The sequence below is a fragment of the Schistocerca gregaria genome, chromosome 1, assembly GCF_023897955.1.
Source record: "Schistocerca gregaria isolate iqSchGreg1 chromosome 1, iqSchGreg1.2, whole genome shotgun sequence".
NCBI classification, from domain to species: Eukaryota; Metazoa; Arthropoda; class Insecta; order Orthoptera; family Acrididae; genus Schistocerca; species Schistocerca gregaria.
In genome coordinates this window covers 15,800,618-15,823,506 of record NC_064920.1, presented here as the reverse complement: position 1 = coordinate 15,823,506, position 22,889 = coordinate 15,800,618, and the positions used below count along the sequence as shown (strand labels likewise).

General features: G+C 41.4%; 1 protein-coding gene across 3 annotated transcripts in view; it reads left to right on the top strand.

Annotated features, from left to right (window-relative positions):
• Positions 1–22,889, top strand: part of LOC126327189 (NAD(+) hydrolase sarm1) — a 1,227,458-nt gene that overhangs the window by 519,339 nt on the left and 685,230 nt on the right. For all 3 annotated transcript variants that reach the window (XM_049995878.1, XM_049995887.1, XM_049995870.1), the window contains one exon: positions 16,413–16,490. In XM_049995878.1, the coding sequence (XP_049851835.1) occupies positions 16,413–16,490 (78 nt within the window). The remainder of the gene's footprint in view (positions 1–16,412; positions 16,491–22,889) is intronic.

Sequence of the window (22,889 nt, the reverse complement as noted above, 5' to 3'; positions counted from 1 at the left end):
TATTTCTTATTTATGTATCTTCTCGCTACTCTGCTTCTGCTTTTAGGATTTTGTCGATTCTGTTTTTCTGTGTTATTTTGAAGAGAATTTCCTTCCCGTATGTCACATCTGGTTGAACCACCGCCTCGTAATGTTTCAGTTTAATTTTGACTAGTAGACATTTTTATTGTATGTAGAGCAGGATAAGTTTTGAACATTTCTCATTTTATTAGTTTTGTCTTTTCTAGAAATTCTTGCTGATCTTCTCCAGTAGTCCATTTCTTCTGCTTATAGTTAGCAGTCCAAGTCTCACATAACTATGCTTTCTAGTTGTGATTTATATATAATTCTTTTGATTTGGTTTATTATATTTCTGCTCCATAATCTTTATTTAAGCATCCAAATGACCTTCCTTCCACCGATAATTCGTTTTATTAATTTCTGCTTCTGATTTTTCCCTCCACATCTAAAATTGATCCTAAATAACAGAAAGTATTAACTTATTAATTTCTTCCCTCTGTGTATGAGACATCTGGATTTTTAGTGAGTCATTGTATTTTCTGATAATTAATTATCAATCCCCAGTTTCTGTATTCCATTGCTAATTGGTTACATATATAATTTGTATCCTCCCCATCTGGTGCTATAACTACTTGAACATCAGCAAATAATAGGTGATGTAAATAAAGTCTATCTTTAGTTTATAGCCCCATCACATTACATTTACGGGACAATATCTTAAAACTTATGTCTATATAGATTTTAAATAATGTTGGTGACATGGGGCGGCTTTGTAACAGACTCTTGCTTGTTGTAAATTTCTGTAAAAGTGCACTCAACATATGTTATCTTCTTGTATAATTTTAATTAAGGGACCGTTTATGTTGGCCATATGAAATGCTCTCCAAAGTAATTTTATTGGGAGAGTATCATATGCTTTTTCTAAATGTATAAAAAGCGAACCTATGTTTGTTTTTTTTATTTTTCCCTGTGTTCCTCTAAGATCTGTCAAATTGTGATAATGTGGTCGACGTGTGAGCTACCAGCTGTGGAGCCATAGAGTTCTTCTGGGGTTTTAAAATTTATTTCCAGCTTATTTTTAATTATTTTCCCAAAAATTCTCATTTATGTATTTATAACATAAATTCCTCTATAGATCCAGCAGCTTTTGTGATCCTCTTTCTTAAATACATTAGTAATACATCCCAGCTTCATTTGCTTGGGCACTGAATCTCCATTTAACATATTATTGGGTATAACCGTGTTATTAGTCTCACAATTTTGTCACGACTATACATTGATTTACCATTCTCGCCTGCTCTTCATACCTTACTCACCTTTCTTTTTTAAATTGTGGATCTCCTCCCCTTCCTGTTCCTTTTCTTTCACTGTTCCTTACTCCAGATACTCATCTCTATCTTCATTTAATAATTCCCGAAAATATTTTTCCCTTTGAAACTTCCTGGCAGATTAAAACTGTGTGCCCGACCGAGACTCGAACTCGGGTAGCTCAGATGGTAGAGCACTTGCCCGCGAAAGGCAAAGGTCCCGAGTTCGAGTCTCGGTCGGGCACACAGTTTTAATCTGCCAGGAAGTTTCATATCAGCGCACACTCCGCTGCAGAGTGAAAATCTCATTCTGGATTTTTCCCTTTCTTTCGGTATTATCAACTAAAGATTTTTTCGGCTTTCATCTCTTGTCCAAGTCCTTTTAATACTGACCGCTCTCTTTCAAATTCTGAAGGTGGCAGGAGTAAAATACAGAGAGTGAAAGTCTATCTACAATTTGTACAGAAAGCAAATGGCAGTTATAAGAGTCGATGGACATGAAAAGGAAGCAGTGGTTGGGAAGGGAGTGAGACAGGGTTGTAGCCTCTCCCCGATGTTATTCAATCTGTATATTGAGCAAGCAGTGAAGGAAACAAAAGCAAAATTTGGAGTAGGTATTAAAATCCATGGAGAAGAAATAAAAAGTTTGAGGTTCGCCGATGACATTGTAATTCTGTCAGAGAGAGCAAAGGACTTGGAAGAGCAGTTGAATGGAATGGATAGGAGGGTATAAGATGAACATTAACAAAAGCAAAACGAGGATAATGGAATGTAGTCGAATTAAATCGGGTGATGCTGAGGGAATTAGATTAGGAAATGAGACACTTACAGTAGTAAAGGAGTTTTGCTATTTGGGGAGCAAAATAACATATGATGGTGGAAGTAGAGAGGTATATCTGTATATGTAGACTAGTAATGGCAAGGAAAGTGTTTCTGAAGAAGAAAAATTTGTTATCATCGAGTATAGATTTAAGTGTCAGGAAGTCATTTCTGAAAGCATTTGCATGGAGTGTAGTCATGTATGGAAGTGAAATATGGACGATAAATAGTTTGGACAAGATGAGAATAGAAGCTTTCGAAATGTGGTGCTACAGAAGAATGCTGAAGATAAGATGGGTAGATGACATAACTAATGAGGAGGTATTGAATAGAATTGGGGAGAAGAGGAGCTTGTGGCACAGCTTGACTAGAAGAAGGGATCGGTTGGTAGGACATGTTCTGAGACATCGAGGGATCACCAATTTAGTATTGGGGCAGCGTGGAGGGTAAAAATCGTAAAGAGAGACCAAGAGATGAATACACTAAGCAGATTCAGAAGGATGTAGGTTGCAGTAGGTACTGGGAGATGAAGCAACTTGCACAGGATAGAGTAGCATGGAGAGCTGCATCAAACCAGTCAAGACCACAAGAACAACAACAACGCGTCGTTAGCTCTCCCAAATCGACAATAGAACATATGCTTTCCCAATCTTAATTCTTTGCTATCCTTATTTTTTTTATCACTTCTTTCTTCTTTTGCTTGTAGACTGTTCTTGTTACTTCAGATTTATCATTTAACCACTGCTGGAATGTGTTCCTCTTTTCTTTAACTGCCACCTCTTTTCCCTCTGACCATCCTTGTGCTGTACTAATGTGGCTATTTCCCCTTATCCACAGCGCCTGTGTTGCTATAACACTGTATTTAATGATTCTTCCAGTGTTGTTTCCATTCTAGCAGCAAAGAATGTTCGTATACTTTCGACAAAAGAGAAAATAATATACGGCGAAATAATGAAAAGAATGGATGTAAGTGAAAGAATACATGACACAATGGATAGAAGGCACATGCACGTAGGAAGAATGAAGGTAGCCAGAGTACAAAGAATGATTCTGGATTGGGGCCAAAGGGAAAAAAGAGAAGAGGTCTCCCAGGGACCACCTGGCTCCAAAATGTACGATGAACAATGAGAAGACTTCGCGCATAGAAAGAAAATACACAAGATACACAAACACCCAGAGGGACATCTTGAGGAGATAAATTAAGATCTTATGTAACAGATATAATAATTTCCGAGTATTTTTTACGTTGGACAAAAACCTTTGTATAAAGGAAAATCTCAATAAATGAAACAAAGGAAAAAGTTTTTTACTAGTTCTTTTTCTGCATGCAGGTTTCTCGTCCAAGTATTTCAATTGTTTCATTATTTTTACTTTCTTGTTATTTATTATTACATGTTCGATTACTAGTTGATCTGCTACCATTATCTCAGTCTTTTCGAATGATATCTCGAATTCTAGTCTTTGTACGATATTTTGTAGAACCATTATTCGATTTCTGGCTTCATGAATGTTATCAGCTAATAATGGTATGTCATCTGCGACTACCAAGCAATTTAAGTTTATTTCACCTTTCTTGTTTCCAATTTTTATATTTTTACGATTTTCCTTGTCCCTTCCTTCATCACATATTCCAAAGTGCAGTCGAAAACAATGGCGATAAAGCACCCCCCCCCCCCTCCCCTGTCTTAACACTGTTTGAATGGTAAATGGTCCAGATATTTCTTCTCTGAACTTTACTCTAGATTTTGTGTTCGGGATGGAGACTGAAATTCCTTAGTGTCTTTATCACTGAAGAATTGTGGATACAAAATAAACTTTTTTCAAGCCTACAAGTCTTGTTGCTTCTTATTCTTTTGTGGGAATCCATTACTTATTTCAAAGTGATTATCTGTTATGGGGAACTTATCGAGTTCCACTGCAAGTTGATCCTTACAACGTTGTATTGAATTCTTGACATGACTTTAAACGTGATATCCAAAACTGAAATTCCTGTGTTATTCTCTTGGTTTGATTCGTCTGATTTTTTACGTAATGGATGGATTATACCTGTACTCCAATGTTCTGGTAGTTCTTTTTTGTTCCAGATTTTGGTGTAATGATTTCTTCACTGGTTCTGCTACACATTTCCAAACTTCCGCAAATATTTAATTCTCTACTTGGTTTGTAGGTTTTGAGCTCTTTCAAAGATTTGTAGACTTCATGGATTGTGGGTACGTTTACGTTTTCTGTCGGTGTTTTAAAAGGGGAATCTGTGTTTATTTTAAGCTTTTCTGGGTGATTCCGCAATTTAGAATTTTTTTAAATACACTCCTGGAAATTGAAATAAGAACACCGTGAATTCATTGTCCCAGGAAGGGGAAACTTTATTGACACATTCCTGGGGTCAGATACATCACATGATCACACTGACAGAACCACAGGCACATAGACACAGGCAACAGAGCATGCACAATGTCGGCACTAGTTCAGTGTATATCCACCTTTCGCAGCAATGCAGGCTGCTATTCTCCCATGGAGACGATCGTAGAGATGCTGGATGTAGTCCTGTGGAACGGCTTGCCATGCCATTTCCACCTGGCGCCTCAGTTGGACCAGCGTTCGTGCTGGACGTGCAGACCGCGTGAGACGACGCTTCATCCAGTCCCAAACATGCTCAATGGGGGACAGATCCGGAGATCTTGCTGGCCAGGGTAGTTGACTTACACCTTCTAGAGCACGTTGGGTGGCACGGGATACATGCGGACGTGCATTGTCCTGTTGGAACAGCAAGTTCCCTTGCCGGTCTAGGAATGGTAGAACGATGGATTCTATGACGGTTTGGATGTACCGTGCACTATTCAGTGTCCCCTCGACGAACACCAGAGGTGTACGGCCAGTGTAGGAGATCGCTCCCCACACCACGATGCCGGGTGTTGGCCTTGTGTGCCTCGGTCGTATGCAGTCCTGATTCTGGCGCTCACCTGCACAGCGCCAAACACGCATACGACCATCATTGGCACCAAGGCAGAAGCGACTCTCATCGCTGAAGACGACACGTCTCCATTCGTCCCTCCATTCACGCCTGTCGCGACACCACTGGAGGTGGGCTGCACGATGTTGGGGCCTGAGCGGAAGACGGCCTAACGGTGTGCGGGACCGGCTTCATGGAGACGGTTGCGAATGGTCCTCGCCGATACCCCAGGAGCAACAGTGTCCCTAATTTGCTGGGAAGTGGCGGTGCGGTCCCCTACGGCACTGCGTAGGATCCTACGGTCTTGGCGTGCATCCGTGCGTCGCTGCGGTCCGGTTCCAGGTCGACGGGCACGTGCACCTTCCGCCGACCACTGGCGACAACATCGATGTACTGTGGAGACCTCACGTCCCACGTGTTGAGCAATTCGGCGGTACGTCCACCCGGCCTCCCGCATGCCCACTATACGCCCTCGCTCAAAGTCCGTCAACTGCACATACGGTTCACGTCCACGCTGTCGCGGCATGCTACCAGTGTTAAAGACTGCGATGGAGCTCCGTATGCCACGGCAAACTGGCTGACACTGACGGCGGCGGTGCACAAATGCTGCGCAGCTAGCGCCATTCGACGGCCAACACCGCGGTTCCTGGTGTGTCCGCTGTGCCGTGCGTGTGATCATTGCTTGTACAGCCCTCTCGCAGTGTCAGGAGCAAGTATGGTGGGTCTGACACACCGGTGTCAATGTGTTCTTTTTTCCATTTCCAGGAGTGTATTTCTGCTAAAATGTGCGTATGTTTTCTATTGCTGTGGGCCGTCTTATTATTTTTATCCTTTAACATGAGTGCTGAAGGGTCACATTTTTGTAACTATCAGTATATACGTTTTTGTAATCTCTCGGATTTGTTTTCCCGCTATTTTTTTATCATTAGAAGTACGTGTTTTTGATACTGGCGCTTAGCACTTGTTATTATTTTTTGGGTTATCTTTCTTTGTTGCGTGAGTTGAAAACGCGATTCTTCTCTTTTGACCGCAATGCGTTAATCATGCTTGGTGTCTATCTAGCACTGTTTCATCACACCCATCGTTCCACCAGTGTTGTTTTTCCTTGGATTTATTGGGGCTACCTGTTGAGCTCTTTGTTTAAACTGGGGAACTATTTCCTCTAGATGATCTGTTATTTTTATATTCCGTGATCGTTCTTCTTATTCCTTGTTACTTATCGGTTTATGATCATTAAAATGATTCTTAATATTAATATTCATGATTTTTAAATTCCAGTGGTTTCGATTGCCTGGTATCTGGTGTCACTTGAGATTTTATATTTCTTCAAAGTAAAAGTAAATGCTTCTCTTATTTTCCTAGTATATTAGTTTGAATGTGTTCCTATTTGACTCCCCATCACATTTAGAATAATCCTCTGTGACATACGTGTATTTAACAATCGATCGGCGTTCAAATGAAATTCAGTATAGAGCCATAAAAAAAGAAGAAGCTAGACGCTAGGAAGGCGTATGACGTAAGACGACTGATAGACTACAGTCCTCTAAAACGAGAGGCAGCTTCACGGCTGGTGATGGGCTACCCTGAGCCGTGTTGGCGGCCAGAAGCCAGCGGTCACGGGACCGCGTAGCCTGGCGCCTGCCAACAGCAGACCGAGCCATCGGACGTGGGGCCAGTCAAACGCTCCAAAAGCTCAGCATTACCACGTTGTCTTTCTCGGAACACTACTGTACAGAATAGGTATTGTATTCATTGAAGAGACCGACATACATTACAAGAAAGTAACTTTAAGTGCTGAAATTCATCAACGTATTTATTTTCTACGTTTGTGTGTGTGTGTGTGTGTGTGTGTGTGTGTGTGTGTGTGTGTGTCAGTAGGCCATATTGCCATTTTTGGTGTTCTGTCCATTTTATAGGGCTTAGCTCAATGAGGACATTAGTTTTGAAATTTGAAGAAGCATTGCTGTTTTAGTGCGTAACAGACGGCAGTCTGTGCATCCTTTCTGTATACAAATGACTAACTCCTAACATACAATGATCTATCATTAACTATTGTGACGATTATGCAACTTTGGGACCTTTACTGTGCGGAACAAAAGTTGGACCACCAGTCGGACTGTATTTGTTCGTAATATTTTCCTATACTCCATATTCATTTTCCCCTTCCTACTTTTTATGTAGTATAGTCTTCCGCTCTGATTGCGTCATATTAATATTGTTAAGGGCGACCTAGCTTTTGTAGTCTGAAAATTACGCGCTGAAGCTAAATGTTGGTATTTCTGTTGATAGCGGCGAGCTTCGATTACATCAGCATTTCCTTTCACACCTGTTCGTCCACCGCAGAGAGCTATCTTGTCATTTATATTTTTGTTCATCATTCCCAGCAACTATTCTTGAAGACTGCCGATATGAAGAAATAGTGCACTAGTTTCGTTAAAAATGGTTTTCTAACGCTGTCCCCAGTGCAATAAGACGTCTTCTCTTGTGCCATCTATACTTCCTTCATACAGTGAAAGTGAAATTATGCTGTACTACAATTTCCAAGCAACAAATTTAAATATATTCCGAAAATTGTGATAGAATGTAATATAAAATAACATTTTGGGGCTTCATATTGCGAATTCGACATTGATATATCTGTATACTGGAGGAAGAGGTTCGTCAGTTATATCGATAGACTTTGGGAGAAAAATCGTTATACCGATACATCGATATTTTCCGACAGCCCCACTTGCGACGCGAGTCCAGTGTTGTACAGCGGACTGCTGCGCCAGCGTTCACCCGCGGAGAACGCTGTCGAGCCCCGGGCGCGCCCGCGCTGCTCTGTAACGCGCCACAGCTGAAACGGTGGTCCCCGCTGCCAGCCTCGCAGGGAGCCTACACTGGCGCACCTCCATTACGTCCTAATGGCAGAAGCGGGGAGTTTCGTCACTGTCCACGTGGCGCCAGTCTGCGGTCACGGAGTTAAACAACTCCCTCCGCGAACACGGGGGCCTTTAGCGAAATATGGGCCGAAAAAGAGTTTCCTAACGCCCAACGCTATGTTGCGATGTTTAATACTACTTCTGGTAATCACACAATTACTCTGACATCACTGTCTGATAGTCCTAACCTTCCACAAAATATCGTGAGTTTCTGAATTTCGCGCATAATTAAGTTAATGGCAGAAATTAGTGTACAAAGTTTATAGACTTACTGAATATGCATACAGTCGACCCATCACTGCGGTCATTCATTCGTAATTTCTTCAGTTGTTATAATATGCAAAAAAAAAAAAGTTCAAATGGCTCTGAGCACTATGGGACTTATCATCTATGGTCAAGAGTCACTTAGAACTTAGAACTACTTAAACCTAACTAACCGAAGGACATCACACAATACCCAGTCATCACGAGGCAGAGAAAATCCGGCCCTGAGCACTATGGGACTTAACTTCTGAGACCATCAGTCCCCTAGAGCTTAGAACTACTTAAACCTAACTAACCTAAGCACATCACACACATCCATGCCCGAGGCAGGATTCGAATCTTCGACCGTAGCGGTCGCGCGGTTCCAGACTGTAGCGCCTAGAACCGATCGGCCATCTCGGGCGGCTGAAATCGGTATTTGGTGAAATGATTAATAATGTGTTCATTATTTGTATGTCCTGGGTGTAACATTGGACTTGGCCTCACCAACACGAACGTGAAATGGCTCTGGAAAAATCTGTGATATACCAAAGTGAACCAGTCAGGCAGCAGCGACCGGCCGGGACAGACGCAGCAACAGGGAAGTAACCGATATTGTGACTTTCACGAGTTCCTTACCAGGAAGCGAATTGTATAATTCCATCTGTGTGCTTCGATAGTTTAGTTTCTTGACTTTCTGCGTGTTAATTTAATATCTAATAGCCACAGTTCTCTCGTTTTCGTTTGCGTCGGAAAGTAAACCGATTTTCTGACGTATTACAAGCCCCTAATCAGGAGAGAATTGTGTAGTCTCACCTGTGTGCTTCGGTAGTTGCGTTTTTGAATATCTGCCGATTAAACTAATTTATTAGTGCTCATAGTTCGTTACATGGGTAGTGTAGTTTTAGTTTTCCACGGTCTTTAGTATGGATAGGGACTGTGTGATTGTTGTGTGCGTTTGCGAGCCGAGTTGGTGACACTTCCCTCTCAGCTCCAAGCTGTGATGGCTTCGGTTCCACAGCTTGAGGCTGCAGTGAATGTGCACCACCGTTGTGGGCCGGCCTTTGGTATCCAACGGACGTCCAGCACGTCCGAGTTTAGGTTAGAGGGTCTCGGGAAAACACAAAAAGGGCTTCAGTCACTAAGGATGCAGGCCGAACACAGGAAGAACGTAATTACAGGAACCATCGGTATAACAGTTGTAAATTGTCATAGCTGTGTTGGGAAAGTACCACAGCTCCAAGCGCTAATAGAAAGCACTGATGCTCATATCGTTATAGGCATTGAAAGCTGGCTAAGGCTGATGAGAAGTTCAGCCGAAATTTTTGTGAAGAACCTAACGGTGTTCCGAAAGGATAGACTAAAGACAGTTGGCGGTGGCGTGTCGGTTGCTGTTAGATGTACTTCATCTTGCGAAATGCAAGTAGATAGTTCCTCTAAACTAGTATGGGTAGAGGTCATTGTTTGTAACCGGAATAAAATAATAATTGAATCCTTTTGAAGACTTCCCAATTCAGATGATACAATTAGTGAAACGTTCGAAGAAACCTTGAGATTGATTTCAAACACGTACCCTACTCAGACGATAGTTGGTGGCGACTTTAATTTACGCTCGATATGTTGGCGAAAATACATGTTTAAATCCGAAGGTATGCATAAAACATCATCCGAAATTACGCTAAACGCATTCTCTGGAAATTACTTTAAGCACTTACTTCATGAGCCACGGGAAGAGTAAATGAACACAGGGTCTTCGCAGCTAGAGTGAATAGTGTAACACCCCATTTCTCCAAAAATAAACGAAAAATATACCTGTTCAATAAAGCAGATAAAAATTCGCTTGTGCCTTCCAGAGAGAAAATCTCCACTCCTTCCAAATTAACAATGTACCAGTAAATGTAGATAAGATATATCTTGAATTCAAAGAAATAGTTTCGATAACAACTGAGCGATTTTTGCAAAATAAATTAACGAAAGAAGGAGCTGATTCCCTCTTGGTACACAAACTGATCAGAAAACTGTTGCAGAACAACGAAAAAAGAATGCCAAATTTAAAAGAGCGCAAAATCTCCAGGATTGGCGATCCTTTACACATGCTCCAAATTTAGCGAAGACTTCAAATCGAGATACCTATAACCTGTCAGAAAATACAAAGAGATTCTGGTCGTGTGAGAAGTATGTTAGCGGCAAGACAAAATCAATGCCTTCTCTGCACGATAACTATAGAGATACTATCGAAGACAGTGCTGCAAAATCAGAGTTACTAAACACACCCTTCCGAAATGTCTTCATAAAAGAAGACGAAATAAATATTCTAGAATTCGAATCAAGAACAGCTGTCGACTTGAGTAACGTAGAAGTAGATATCCTCGGAGTAGTGAAGCATCTTAAATCACCAAATAAAATAAAAGCTTCCGAGCGGGGCTACACGCCTGTTAGGTTCGTTTCTGGGTACGATGATGCAATAGCTCCCTACCACACAATCACATACAGCCGCTCGCAGAGGAAAGATCCGTACCCAAAGGCTGGAAAGTTTCACAGGTCACGCGAATATTCAAGAAAGGAGTAATCCGCTAAATTACAGGCCCATATCATTAACGTCGATATGCAGCAGGATACTGGAACATATATTGTGTTCGAAAGTTATGAATACCTCTAAAAAGAACGGTTTATTGACACACGGTCAACACGGATTTAGGAAACATTGTTCTTGTGAAACACAACTAGCTCTTTACGCAAATGAAGTGTTGAGTGCTATTTAAAGGGATTTAAAGTTGATTCCGTATTTCTGAATTTCCGGAAGGCTTTTGAAACTATAGCAGGCGAGCGTCTTGTACTGAAATTGCGTACCTATGGCATATCGTCTGAGGTATGTGATTGGATTTCTGATTTCCTGTCAGAGAGGTCACAGTTTGAGGTTATTGACGGAAAGTCGTCGAGTAAAACAGAAATAATTTCTGGCGTTCGCCAAGGTAGTGTTGTAGGCCCTTTGCTGTTCCTTATGTATACAAACGATTTGGGAAACAATCTGAGCAGGCGTCATACGTTGTTGGAGATGACACTGTCATTTATCCACTAGTAAAGTCACCAGAAGATCAAAACAAATTGCAAAGTGACTTAGAAGAGATATATGTATGGTGCTAAAATTGGCAAGTTGACCCTAAAAACGAAGAGTGTTAGGTGATCCACAAGAGTGCAAAAAGTAATCCGTTAAACTTCGGTTACACGATGAATCAGTGAAATGTAAAGGCCGAAAATTCAACTAAATACCTAGGAAATACAATTACGAACAACTTAAATTGGAAAGAACACACAGAAAATGTTGCGGGGGAGGCTAACCAAAGACAGCGTTTCATTGGCAGGACACTTCGCTCTTCGAACGAGACTGCCTACACTGCACTTGTCCGTCTTCTTTTAGAATACTGCTCCGCGGTATTGATCCTTACCAAATAGGATTAACGGCATACATAGAAAAAGTTCAGAAGAGGGCGGCAGGTTTTGTATTATCGCGACGTAGTGGAGATGCTGTCTCTGGAATGATACAAGATTTGGGGTGTACATCTTTAAAACAAAGGCGTTTTTCGTTGCGGCGGAATCTTCTCACGAAATTTCATTCACCAACTGCCTCCTCTGAATGTGAAAATATTTTGTTGGCGCCGACTTACTAGTTAGAAACGCTCACCATAATAAAATAAGGGAAATCACAGCTCGCACGGTAAGATATAAGTGTTCGTTTTTTCCCCGCGCTGAATGAGATTGGAATTATAGAGAATTGTGTCGTTGGTTCGATGAACCCTCTACCAGGCACTGAAATGTGATATGCAAAGTATCCTTGTAAAATGTAGATGTAGAAGTCTTACTAGGCATTGAAATCTGATTTTTACAACCGGGGCTCTGTCACACGAATGCCCATCCCGCTCTGTGCTTTTGGAGCCGTCGGCGTAGAATTCGGAATGCGCTGGGAAGCTATCAAGAAGTGCAGTTCTTCAGTATTCGCAGTACTTAATGTCGATAGGATGCTGCAGCTGTTGTGATGAGTAGACCTCGGATTTTAGATAAAAAGCTATTTTGTTTCTCATTAAACAAGGGTAATAAAAGTTGTAGTCACACAAATTACGCCAATTTATGATCGAAAATGCTGGTTTTCCTAATTTCAGTTTAGTACCTGATTGTACCTAAATTTTAAAAATCCAATTTAAAAAGTTTTTGTGACTAACATTCTCTTGTGGTCTTCCCAGCTAAGAACTACGCGAATATTTTCTCGGTAATTGTGATTTTATGTTACCTGAAATACCTAATTTCATGTTAGAACCTGACTGTGCCTGATTTTTAAAGCTTTTAAAAATAGCTAATTTCAAATTTTTAAAATTTTTTGTATGCCTAAAACTACTCTTCTGGTCTTCCCGTCTACTGAGGAAACAGTAACTGACTGCTAACTGGTTTGCCTGCGTGCGTGAACGCCAACAGTGAGTGAGACGACGACAGCACAGGCCGGCAGGCTGTCCCAGCCGGGCGTCGTCGCTCGCTGCGGGCGGGCAGGCCACGGGCCACGGTCTGCAGGAGCCAGCCTCGTCGTCTGCCCTCCTGCCCTGTTTAAAACTGTCCGGTCAGCGGGCTGCTTGCATGTGGTGAAATATTTCACAGCGACAGTGTATCTGCGGAAAGCGCTTACAACAATTTCCTGATTCCTCTACAAAACAGGAGAATTATCCACTGCGATGTGTGTTAACCTTTTATCTGCTGCTCACACACAGAGAACAGTGATGCCATTGCTTTTTCCCGACTTAACTTGGACCCGACACATGAGAAATCAAAAATATTGTTTCTAATCCCATAATGTAGGGTAATTTTGCTAACTAGATCTCGACGTACATTCTTCCACAAATTTATTTCTAAGTTCTTTTTGTTTTTAGGTACGTTCCGAACAGAGGTCGCATTTAAGTCACTATGTTACAGGGATCAAGCACCAGGCATCTACATCTACATCTACACGGATACTCGGCAAATCACATTTAAGTGCCTGGCAGAGGGTTCATCGAACCACCTTCACAATTCTCTATTATTCCATTCTCGTATAGCGCCGGAAAGAACGAACACCTATATCTTTCCGTACGAGCTCTTGTTTCCCTTATTTTATCATGGTGATCGTTCTTCCCTATGTAGGTCGGTGTCAACAAAATATTTTCGCATTCGGAGGAGAAAGTTGGTGATTGGAATTTCGTGAGAAGATTCCGTCGCAACGAAAAACGCCTTTCTTTTAACGATTTCTAGCCCAAATCCAGTATCATTTCTGTCACACCCTCTCCCATGTTTTGCAAAACGTGCTGCGTTTCTTTGAACTTTTTAGATGTACTCCGTCAGTCATATCTGGTAATGATCCCACACCGCGCAGCAGTATTCTAAAAGAGGACGGACAAGCGTAGTGTAGGCAGTCTCCTTAGTAGGTCTGTTACATTTTCTAAGTGTCCTGTGAATAAAACGCACTTTTCTGGTTAGCCTTCCCCACAACTTTTTCTGTGTGTTCCTTCCAATTTAAGTTGTTCGTAATTGTAATACATAGGTATTTAGTTCAATTTACGGCTTTTAGATTAGACTGATTTATCGTGTAACCTTAGTTTAACGATTTCCTTTTAGCAGTCATATGGATTACCTCACACTTTTCGTTATTCACGGACAACTACCACTTTTCGCACCATTCAGATATCTTTTTCTAAATCGTTTTGCAGTTTGTTTTGATCTTATGATGACTGCATTAGTCGATAAACGACAGCGTCATCTGCAAACAACCGAACACGGCTGCTCAGATTGTCTCCCAAATCGTTTATATAGAATAGGAACAGCAAAGGGCCTATAACACTACCTTGGGGAGTGACAGAAATCACTTCTATTTTACTCTGTTACTTTCCGTCAATTACTACGAAATGTGGCCTCTGTGACAGGAAATCACAAATCTAGTAATATAAGTGAGACGATATTCCATAACTACGCAATTTCAATACGAGCCGCTTGTGTGGTACAGTGTCAAAAGCCTTCCGCAAACCCAGAAATACGGAATCGATCTGAAATCCCTTGTTAATAGCACTCAACACAACATGTGAATAAAGAGCTAGTTGTGTTTCACAGAAACGATCTTTTCTATACCCTTGTTGACTGTGTTCTTCGAGGTACTTCATGATGTTCGAACACAATTTATGTTCTAAAATCCTGCTACATATCGACGTTAACGATATGGGCCTGTAATTTAGTGGATTACTCATACTACTTTTCTTCAATATTGATGTGATCTGTGCAACTTTCCAGTCTTTGGTTACAGATCTTTCGTCGAGCGAACGGTTGTATACGATTGTTAAGTATGGAGCTAATGCATCAGCATACTCCAAAAGGAACCTAATTGGTATACAGTCTGCACCAGAGGACTTGACTTTATTGTTACTTCAGTACTCCGAGGATATTTACTTCTACGTTACTCATGTTGGTAGCTGTTCTAGATTCGAATTCTGGAATATTTACTTCGTCTTGTTTTGCGAAGGCATTTCGGAAAGGTGTGTTTAGTAACTCTGCTTTGGCAGCACTGTCTTCGATAGTATCTCCATTGCTATGGCGCACAGAAGACATTGATTGTTTCTTGCCGCTAACATACTTCACATGCGACCAGAATTTCTTTCGATTTCCTGCCAGGTTTCGACACAACGTTTCGCTGTGGAAACTTTTGTAGGCATCTCGCATTGAAGTTCGCGCTAAATTTCGAGCTTCTGTAAAAGATCGAAAATCTTGGGGATTTTGCGTCTGTTTAAATTTTGCATGTTTGTTTCGTTGTTTCTGGAACCGTGTTCTAACCCGTTTTGTGTACCAAGGAGGATCAGCTCCGTCGTTTGTTAATTTATTTGGTATAAATCTCTCAATTACTGCCGATACTATTTCTTTGAATTTAAGCCACATCTGGCCTACACTTATATTATTAATTTTGGATGACTGCAGATTGTCTCTTAGGAAGGAATCAAGTTGATTTTCATCTGCTTTTTTCAATAGGTATATTTGTCGCTTATTTTCCGGTGACTTGGGGATTACAATATGCAATCTCGCTACGACAACCCTGTGTTCACTAATTTAAGACAAATTTAAAAAATAAATGAAACTTCAAACAAACTTTTGTAACTAAACCAAGTGCAACAAACAAAGACGAATTTCATCTTGACCTGTGTCGAGGCATTCTTGCAGCAAACATACCATCTCATGCAGTTGAAAATAGCCACTTGAAAAGTTTTGTTGAGAAATACTGCCACTGCAGGATCCCATCAGACTCGACACCGATAAAGAACTATTTAGATACTTTGTATGAAAATACATTGAGCAGGATGAGGGAAGATATAGGCGATTCATACATGTGGATCTCTGTCTATGAGAGAACTGACAGACGAGGGTGATATGACGCTAATTTGATAGTTGGGAAGTCAGATTCTGTCACTCGGTCCGTACCTCATCTGATCTGCAGCAAGGAGCTAAAAAAGCCTAACCAGGAAACTATTGCTCACTTTCTTAATGGAGCCTTCAAATTTCTTTTCCGCAACAGTCTAGATGAAAATAAAGTAGTTGTGTTCTACAGTGATGCAGCCGCATACGTGATTGGTGCTGTTTAATTGTTGAAAGTATTTTAGCCAGCCTTGCCCATGCGACGAATCGTGTAGCCGAGACGTCTCGAATTTCCATATGTAATGAAGCTAGTTTCAACCATCAAAAAGGTTTTTGTTAAAGTACCTAGAATCCAGTACGAAAGTTAGTGAGAAACTAACAGTGCTACAAAGAAAAACCAGGACAGGCCATTCTCTGCACAGTGAGTGACATCTTATTAGGTAAATGAATAGAACATGTGCGGTCCCATTGTGTGTAATATCGTGATTTAAATATGCTTTGGTGATATCTGTTGACGTGGAACGTTCATTCTCGGCATAGGAGATGCTATTAACAGACGAGAGTTGCACTTTCCTGATGGAAAATCTCGAGAAAGTGTTAGTTATTTAATGTGACTGTAGTTATGGACACGGGCAATAACATAATGCGGAATTTTGTGAATTTATTTATCTGTCTAGAGAAAAAGTGTGAGATTTTGGTGAGCTATTTTGTAATTTTTATAACCAGTCTTTGTAAGTGATGGAACCTATTGTGTTGCAGGCCAGCCAGACGTCGCTGCCGTGCGGACCGAGCGCCAAGGGGTCTGCCGCCGCAGCAGCGCGCGCCAACCACCAGCAGGTGAGGGAGGCGCGGGCAGGCGGGCGCTCGCCACTCGTGTACACTATGGCAATATGCTCTAGTCGTGCATTAGTATTAAAAGTATTCGCATTTTCACGTGTTAGAAATTTTAAATTTCACGAGCTACGTATAAAAAGCGAGCCAATACTTGCAATGCAGCAAAGTGTACAGTTTCTCGTGAGCCGCCCGTTTCTCCTGCGGTATCACGTGTACGCAGTACGCCGTCAGCTGCGTGCGGCGTCGGCGCCCCCTGTGGAGCCTGTCGCCTGCTCAGCCCACGTACCGCTCCAGCTCAGCTGCCTCTCTCACGGCGACGGCCTTACCCATCCGGCGGGGACATTTCCATGCTTCTGAACCAGCTCATACAGACGTCTGATTGTCAAGTGGACACGCGAAGGAAGGCACAGCTAAACCGAGACCACGAGTTCATCAAATAACGGACACGGGCCGTAGAGAATTGCGGAGGGCAGGTATTAAAAACAAAAGAAGAGTCGCGCGAAATCAGCGGAAAGAAATTTGTTGTGAGCTCCGATGTGCTACCAGGAGACCGTGCAGCACAATACTGTGCGTATGGGGTAAAAAAGAGTAGCGTACAGTGACGGAGCAGTTCCTCGTAAGCCACACAAGTGTGTAGTCGACGTTAAGCGGCACCTGAGCGACGTCACTCGGCAGCGGGCGTCTGCAGGCGAGGGGTCCGCCCTGTGGCAGTCCGGTGGTAGGGTTTGGGTTCCGTGAAAGCCTGGACGAACTTACATTTACGTCTACATCTATATACTCTGCAAACCGCTGAGAGGTACACTTATCCTCTACGTTCCATAGAGCCACTTATTAAGCGTTTCTTCCTGTTGCAATCACTTATGGAGCGCAGCAGGAATGATTGTTTGAACGCCTTTGTCCGTGCAGGAATTGTTCCAATCTTATCTTCACCATGCCTGTGTGAGCGATGCCTACGGGATTGTAGTATATTCCTAGAGTCACCATTTGAGGCCTGTTCTTGAAAATTTGGTAGAAGACTTTCTCGGGATACTTTACATCTACCTTCGAGAGTCTTCCAGTTCAGTTCCTTCGGTGTCTGTGTGATAAAATCGCACAGATTAAACGAACCTGTCACCTCGTACCTGCAATTATTTGTAACGCCAACAACCACGTAGGGAGGGGGTGGTGACCCAGTATGGCGGAATTTTCGCAGTTTTCATTGTGCTTCCAATGCGGAAGGATATTCGTAGAGTTTAGAGCTTTGCGTACTGCGCAGAGCAGGAATCGGTGCGTAGCGGTGACTGTTTCTAGCAATATGGCGGCGCCTGCGTAACAGTGGTCCGTCGCCAACGACGAGAGTGGGCCGGCTTCCCACCACAGAGACTCAGACAACTCACTGAAACTCTCCCCAGCAGACGTAAAGCCATCACAATGGTGGGAGAGGGGGGGGGGGGGGGGGAGGACGGACGCATCCCATACTGGTACTGCCTGCTAATAAGTGTTCGGATACTTTTGGGTAGACAGTGCGTCCGTCTCTTTCTTGTACTGATTAATCGTGTTGGAGCTCCTACTTTCCAATTATTTAAATTATTTATATATTGGTTAAATCATTATATACAGCATTTGGTTGCGCTTTTACAGTCCGTTTCCGACGGTACTGCTTTTTGCAGAAAAAATGCTACAATTTTCTTCGTACTTTACTCTTGAGCCCCCACATGCGACTGCACGAATTATAAATCGAAATTGTCAAAAACACTGTCCTCGGGTTTTTACGATTTGGCTACGCTACTGTTTAGGGGTCAACCAAACACACTTGTCGACAATTTGTCACAAATGTTCAGTAATCAAAATAAGGAGGGACGATTATTTAGCGACAAATAATTAAAGTTCACAACTCGGAGCATTTTTAATTTACATACAACTGTTCTGTCGTTTTCTTTTTTAAGTCGAATGAAAGAAACGACTGTGTGAGCGCTTAAAAGACGAAAACCAGACCGGTACCTCGAGTGACCAAACGCGTAGAATCTCGGAAATTAATTGAAAGTTCGCTCAGTGTAAGTATTGGAACTTAAGCTCCGTATTGACTAACCAATTGAAACCGGGAGTTCAAATCGCTCACAGGAGTAGCATCGAAAATGTTTCAGTTTTTGTCCTGTGCACCAGCGCCACTATTCTCACTCGACAAACTTTTTCCAAGTTTTTACTGCCGACGTTGTCGTTTTATGTATGGAACGCGTCTTACCACTTGTACCCTAAAATGCATAATCGTTAGGAAAAAAAAATCTAGTATAATGTTCTGATTGAGCTCCGTGACTATCTGTGGAGATTGCAGCAGGGGTCGTTGAGCTATTAAATACCGAAGTTCATTGTCGTTATAAAACTTTTGACGTTCAATCATACAAAAACTACTTTCAAAATTTTGGGTACATTTACACGCACGCATTCGTCTCAGTGTGTTCTTTGTAACGATGTTATTGGCTTCTCTGTGACTATTGCGGTTCGCCTCTTGTGGAATTTAACGTTCACAGTGGTAACAGCTGAGGCGTGGCGGCTGCCACATCCCGCGTCCGGCCTCGAGGCCAGGCGGCGTGATTCTGAGTGAGTCGTGCCCACCTCAGCAGAGTAGCACACCTGGCCGCCCCGACAACGCGTGCCCCTGCCTGCCTACCTACCAACTTTCCATTCGATTGTATAGCGCCTATCCTAATAATACTGACATTTGCTGCTCCTTACACGCAGCACCAAACACTGTGATACATGTCTCCAACATATTTACACAAAAAGTTAAAACTTCAAATGATCTTACCACACTGTAACCCAGCTAACTTACGGGGTGGTATTTTCTACTCTGTTATCCAAACATAACTGAACGTATGTGTTTCTGTGTATCCCAAAAGCAAAGTGCACATCTACAAACAAAAACATGAAGAATAAATTCAATCCTAATAATCTAATGCTAGTAACATTTTCTATTTTTTGCATGTGCAGGCGCACAACTGGTATGGCAAATGAAAACAAAAAGATTACGTGACCACAGTCTCACAATCAACTTGTTAAATATAGCTATGTTCTCGGTGTAATCGTTTTATAATAACTTATCAGTTCAGTCATTTTCCTACATCTTTTTCGTAGCACAAACAAAATCACTGAGCACAACGCCTTTGCTGTCTCCTAAAGTACCTCCCGGGCTCGTTACAGTGGCGACCAGTGAGAACCAGTTGATATGACGGTAGAAAGAAACAAGAATCACAAAGTTAAATGCGTCCGAGTACTGAGGATATGTCACATCTAAACCTGTCTCCTCTGCTATCCAGTCTTGACAAAATTGAGGACTAAATCTTAGAGCGAAACAAAAAGATGATACTGTTCGCCAGGAATGGAAGCTCAGCGCAGACTTCCATTTACGTAGAAACAACTATAATGGGAGACTATAACTCTTCAACCAAAAATGAAGTCAAACTGTGACGTAAATAATGCAGAAATTTGTAATTAATTGATCCCTGTCATCAACAAGCTTAAGCGAAATAAAATAAAACTTCGTTTTTAGAAAAAAAAACAAAACAGAATTGAGTTTTTCCCCCTTACAGGTTTACCACAAGCTTGATGCCACGAGATGAAAACAAAACAACACTGAACCAATTTCATGCATTATGCTTTTTAAGTTTATCATTAACATTCCTAATAACCCTGTTGGTGTCATGTTCTAAGTAGACACCATTATCTTGTTTATGTAACTGATTTTGTATAATCTTCACTAGTTTACACGTTGTTCTATCTTCTTCTTCTACAGGTAGTTTAGCCATATCTAACGCTACTTCGGCGTTTGCTATAAGATTTTTATCCCTTATTTAAAACATTTCTTTTGCCGTCAAGACTATGTCAGTAAGGTTCTAGATTCTTTTGAAAAATTGGAAGTTACTATGTTCACTGTCACCAACGTTTTGACGTTTGGTTCTACCTTGTTTAGCTACCAAATTAGTTATTTGCTTTGAATACTAACTTGTTCATTAACATAATGAATATAATCATTTACAATTCTTATAAGGTAATCAAATTGCAACGGAGAGACACTCTTAGCTAATTGTAGATGTGCTAAATACAACTTTTGACCTAACCACTTTTAATGTTTAAAGCTGACTCTAATTTGTTCTTTGAGCTATACTTTTTCACATACCTTTTTAGCTCGTCTTGCTGCATTGGAGATGACTTTAATTTTCACGTGTATTTAGGAAAAGCTTCATTATTATCACACTGTTTATTGAACTTTATGCATTCTGTTTTCTTTAATGATTTTATTTTCGTTTGTGAAAGTTCAGCAACAACCCGTATGAATGGCTAGGCAAACAATGAATAAACTTGTTGTAGGTGGGACTCAGTCATTAAATTTTTTTTGGAGGCCATCATCTTCACGCCAGTGACTGTTATAAGTTTTTTTTACACTATTGCAGTTGCGGCCTTAGGCAATTGTCAAGTGCTGCTGAAAAATACAGAATGTTTAGAAAATTATTTTACGGATTCATTACATATCTCGACGTTGTGCAGCTTATACAAGACATTTTAACTATATACAAATGTAAATGACCAATTTGGAATCTTCCGAAAACCCACGACAACAGACTGTGTTAGAAGTATTGACTTGTGCCATCCAAAACAACATAAGCTTGCATACTTCAACCGTATGACACATAAATTATGTACCCTACCACTGGACGAAAAACAAAAAGAACCAAGGATACTACAAAAAGTGGCTATTAACAACGGGTTCGAACCCAAATTAGTGAAGGACCTATCTGAACGCAAACTTAAAAGAGGAAATACATGCCTAAACAGAGAAATTATGTTAGAAAGAGAGTACAATTCGCGCAAAAAGAATAAATATGCTACCTTACCATACGTAGGCACAATATCAGATAGAATTGAGCAGGCTTTTAAGAAAGCCCCTGTTAAAGTTATCTTCCACACCAATAACACCTTAGCTAACAGATTAATACACAATTACAATAACACCAGCCAATTCACAAAATCAGGGGTTTATCAAGTAGAATGTGACCCTTGTGACAAATATTACATCGGAAAAATAGGGAGTACATTTACAGACAGCTTTAAAGAGCATTTTAGACAAACAGAAAATGACACCTCTATGTTTAGCAAACACTTAAGTGAAAACAAACATATTGTTAGTAACATCGATACAGCCATGAGAATATTACATGCTGTACCTAAAGGAAGAGTTATGAGTGTGCTTGAAGACATTGAAATTGCAACGTCCTCTTTGAAAAATTATACAAGACTGTGCTTCAGCTGACACACAATATTTTTTAGCGCAACGCAATCTGACTTTCAATAATCCCTACAAAAGAATGGCCCTATACCTTTCACAAATCACTTACCTCACAAAAATCTTCGTTACTCAAACTACTGCTATACAGCAAGCGCCACTACTGCCAGCTAAATAAAAGATTCAAACTACGGAAGTCACTAACTACTTATAGACACAGTTAGCAAATGAAAGATTTTAATAGAGAACAAACAATGTATTTACCTTAATAGTCATAACATATATATCAGTTCATGACACCAATTCTTACAAATTTCAAAACCCCGCCATCTCTCTCCCCACGTCCATCACTGTTGGCGGCTCACCTCCAACTGCACAACGCTACGTGCCGCTAACAGCCAATTGCCCAGCAATACAATGGCAGACAACAATGCAAACCAGCCACAGACTGCACACGGCACAGTCAGTGATTTTCATACAGAGCGCTACGTGGCGGCGGCGTTACCAATAAAAAAACCTAAACAGCCTACTTACATAGCCCCCATGCTCCCCCACAAAAAATTTACAAATTGTTTTGGACAGTGGGCAATACAGATTTGAAAAATTTTATCATAATTACAATAACAAAGAAATGAAATGCACACAATAATCGATACAATGTTGGTCAAAAGCTAAAATTTTCTCACAGTCCATAAAGACAGTCCTGATCGTTCATCACAGTAAAATAGCAGTGTTTTTGCTCAATGTCTGAGCAGTAAAAGAAAATGCACACGGAAGTAGTGGATTTCCATGCAGTCTTGAAGAGGTAGTGTTGTCCTTCCAACGGAAAGACAGCGCTGACTCTTGACATGCTGACAGGTAATGGGCCACAACAGAGCAAACCCACAGCAGAGTCAGTCGAAGTTTTGAAGAATATTGGTAGGCTGGTCATCACAGAGCAGACCCACTGTAGTCCTAGTGGAGATTATGGTATTGTTGGGCCACCAGAGGTGCAGACCCACTGCAGTCCTTGTAGAAATAATGGTATTGCTGAGTCATCAAAGGTGTAGACCCACTGTAGTCCTTGTAGAGATGGCTAGCAGCCAACTGTTGCGACTGTGCAGGTGCACAATCACCATCGAAGAGTCTTGTGGACAATATAGCAA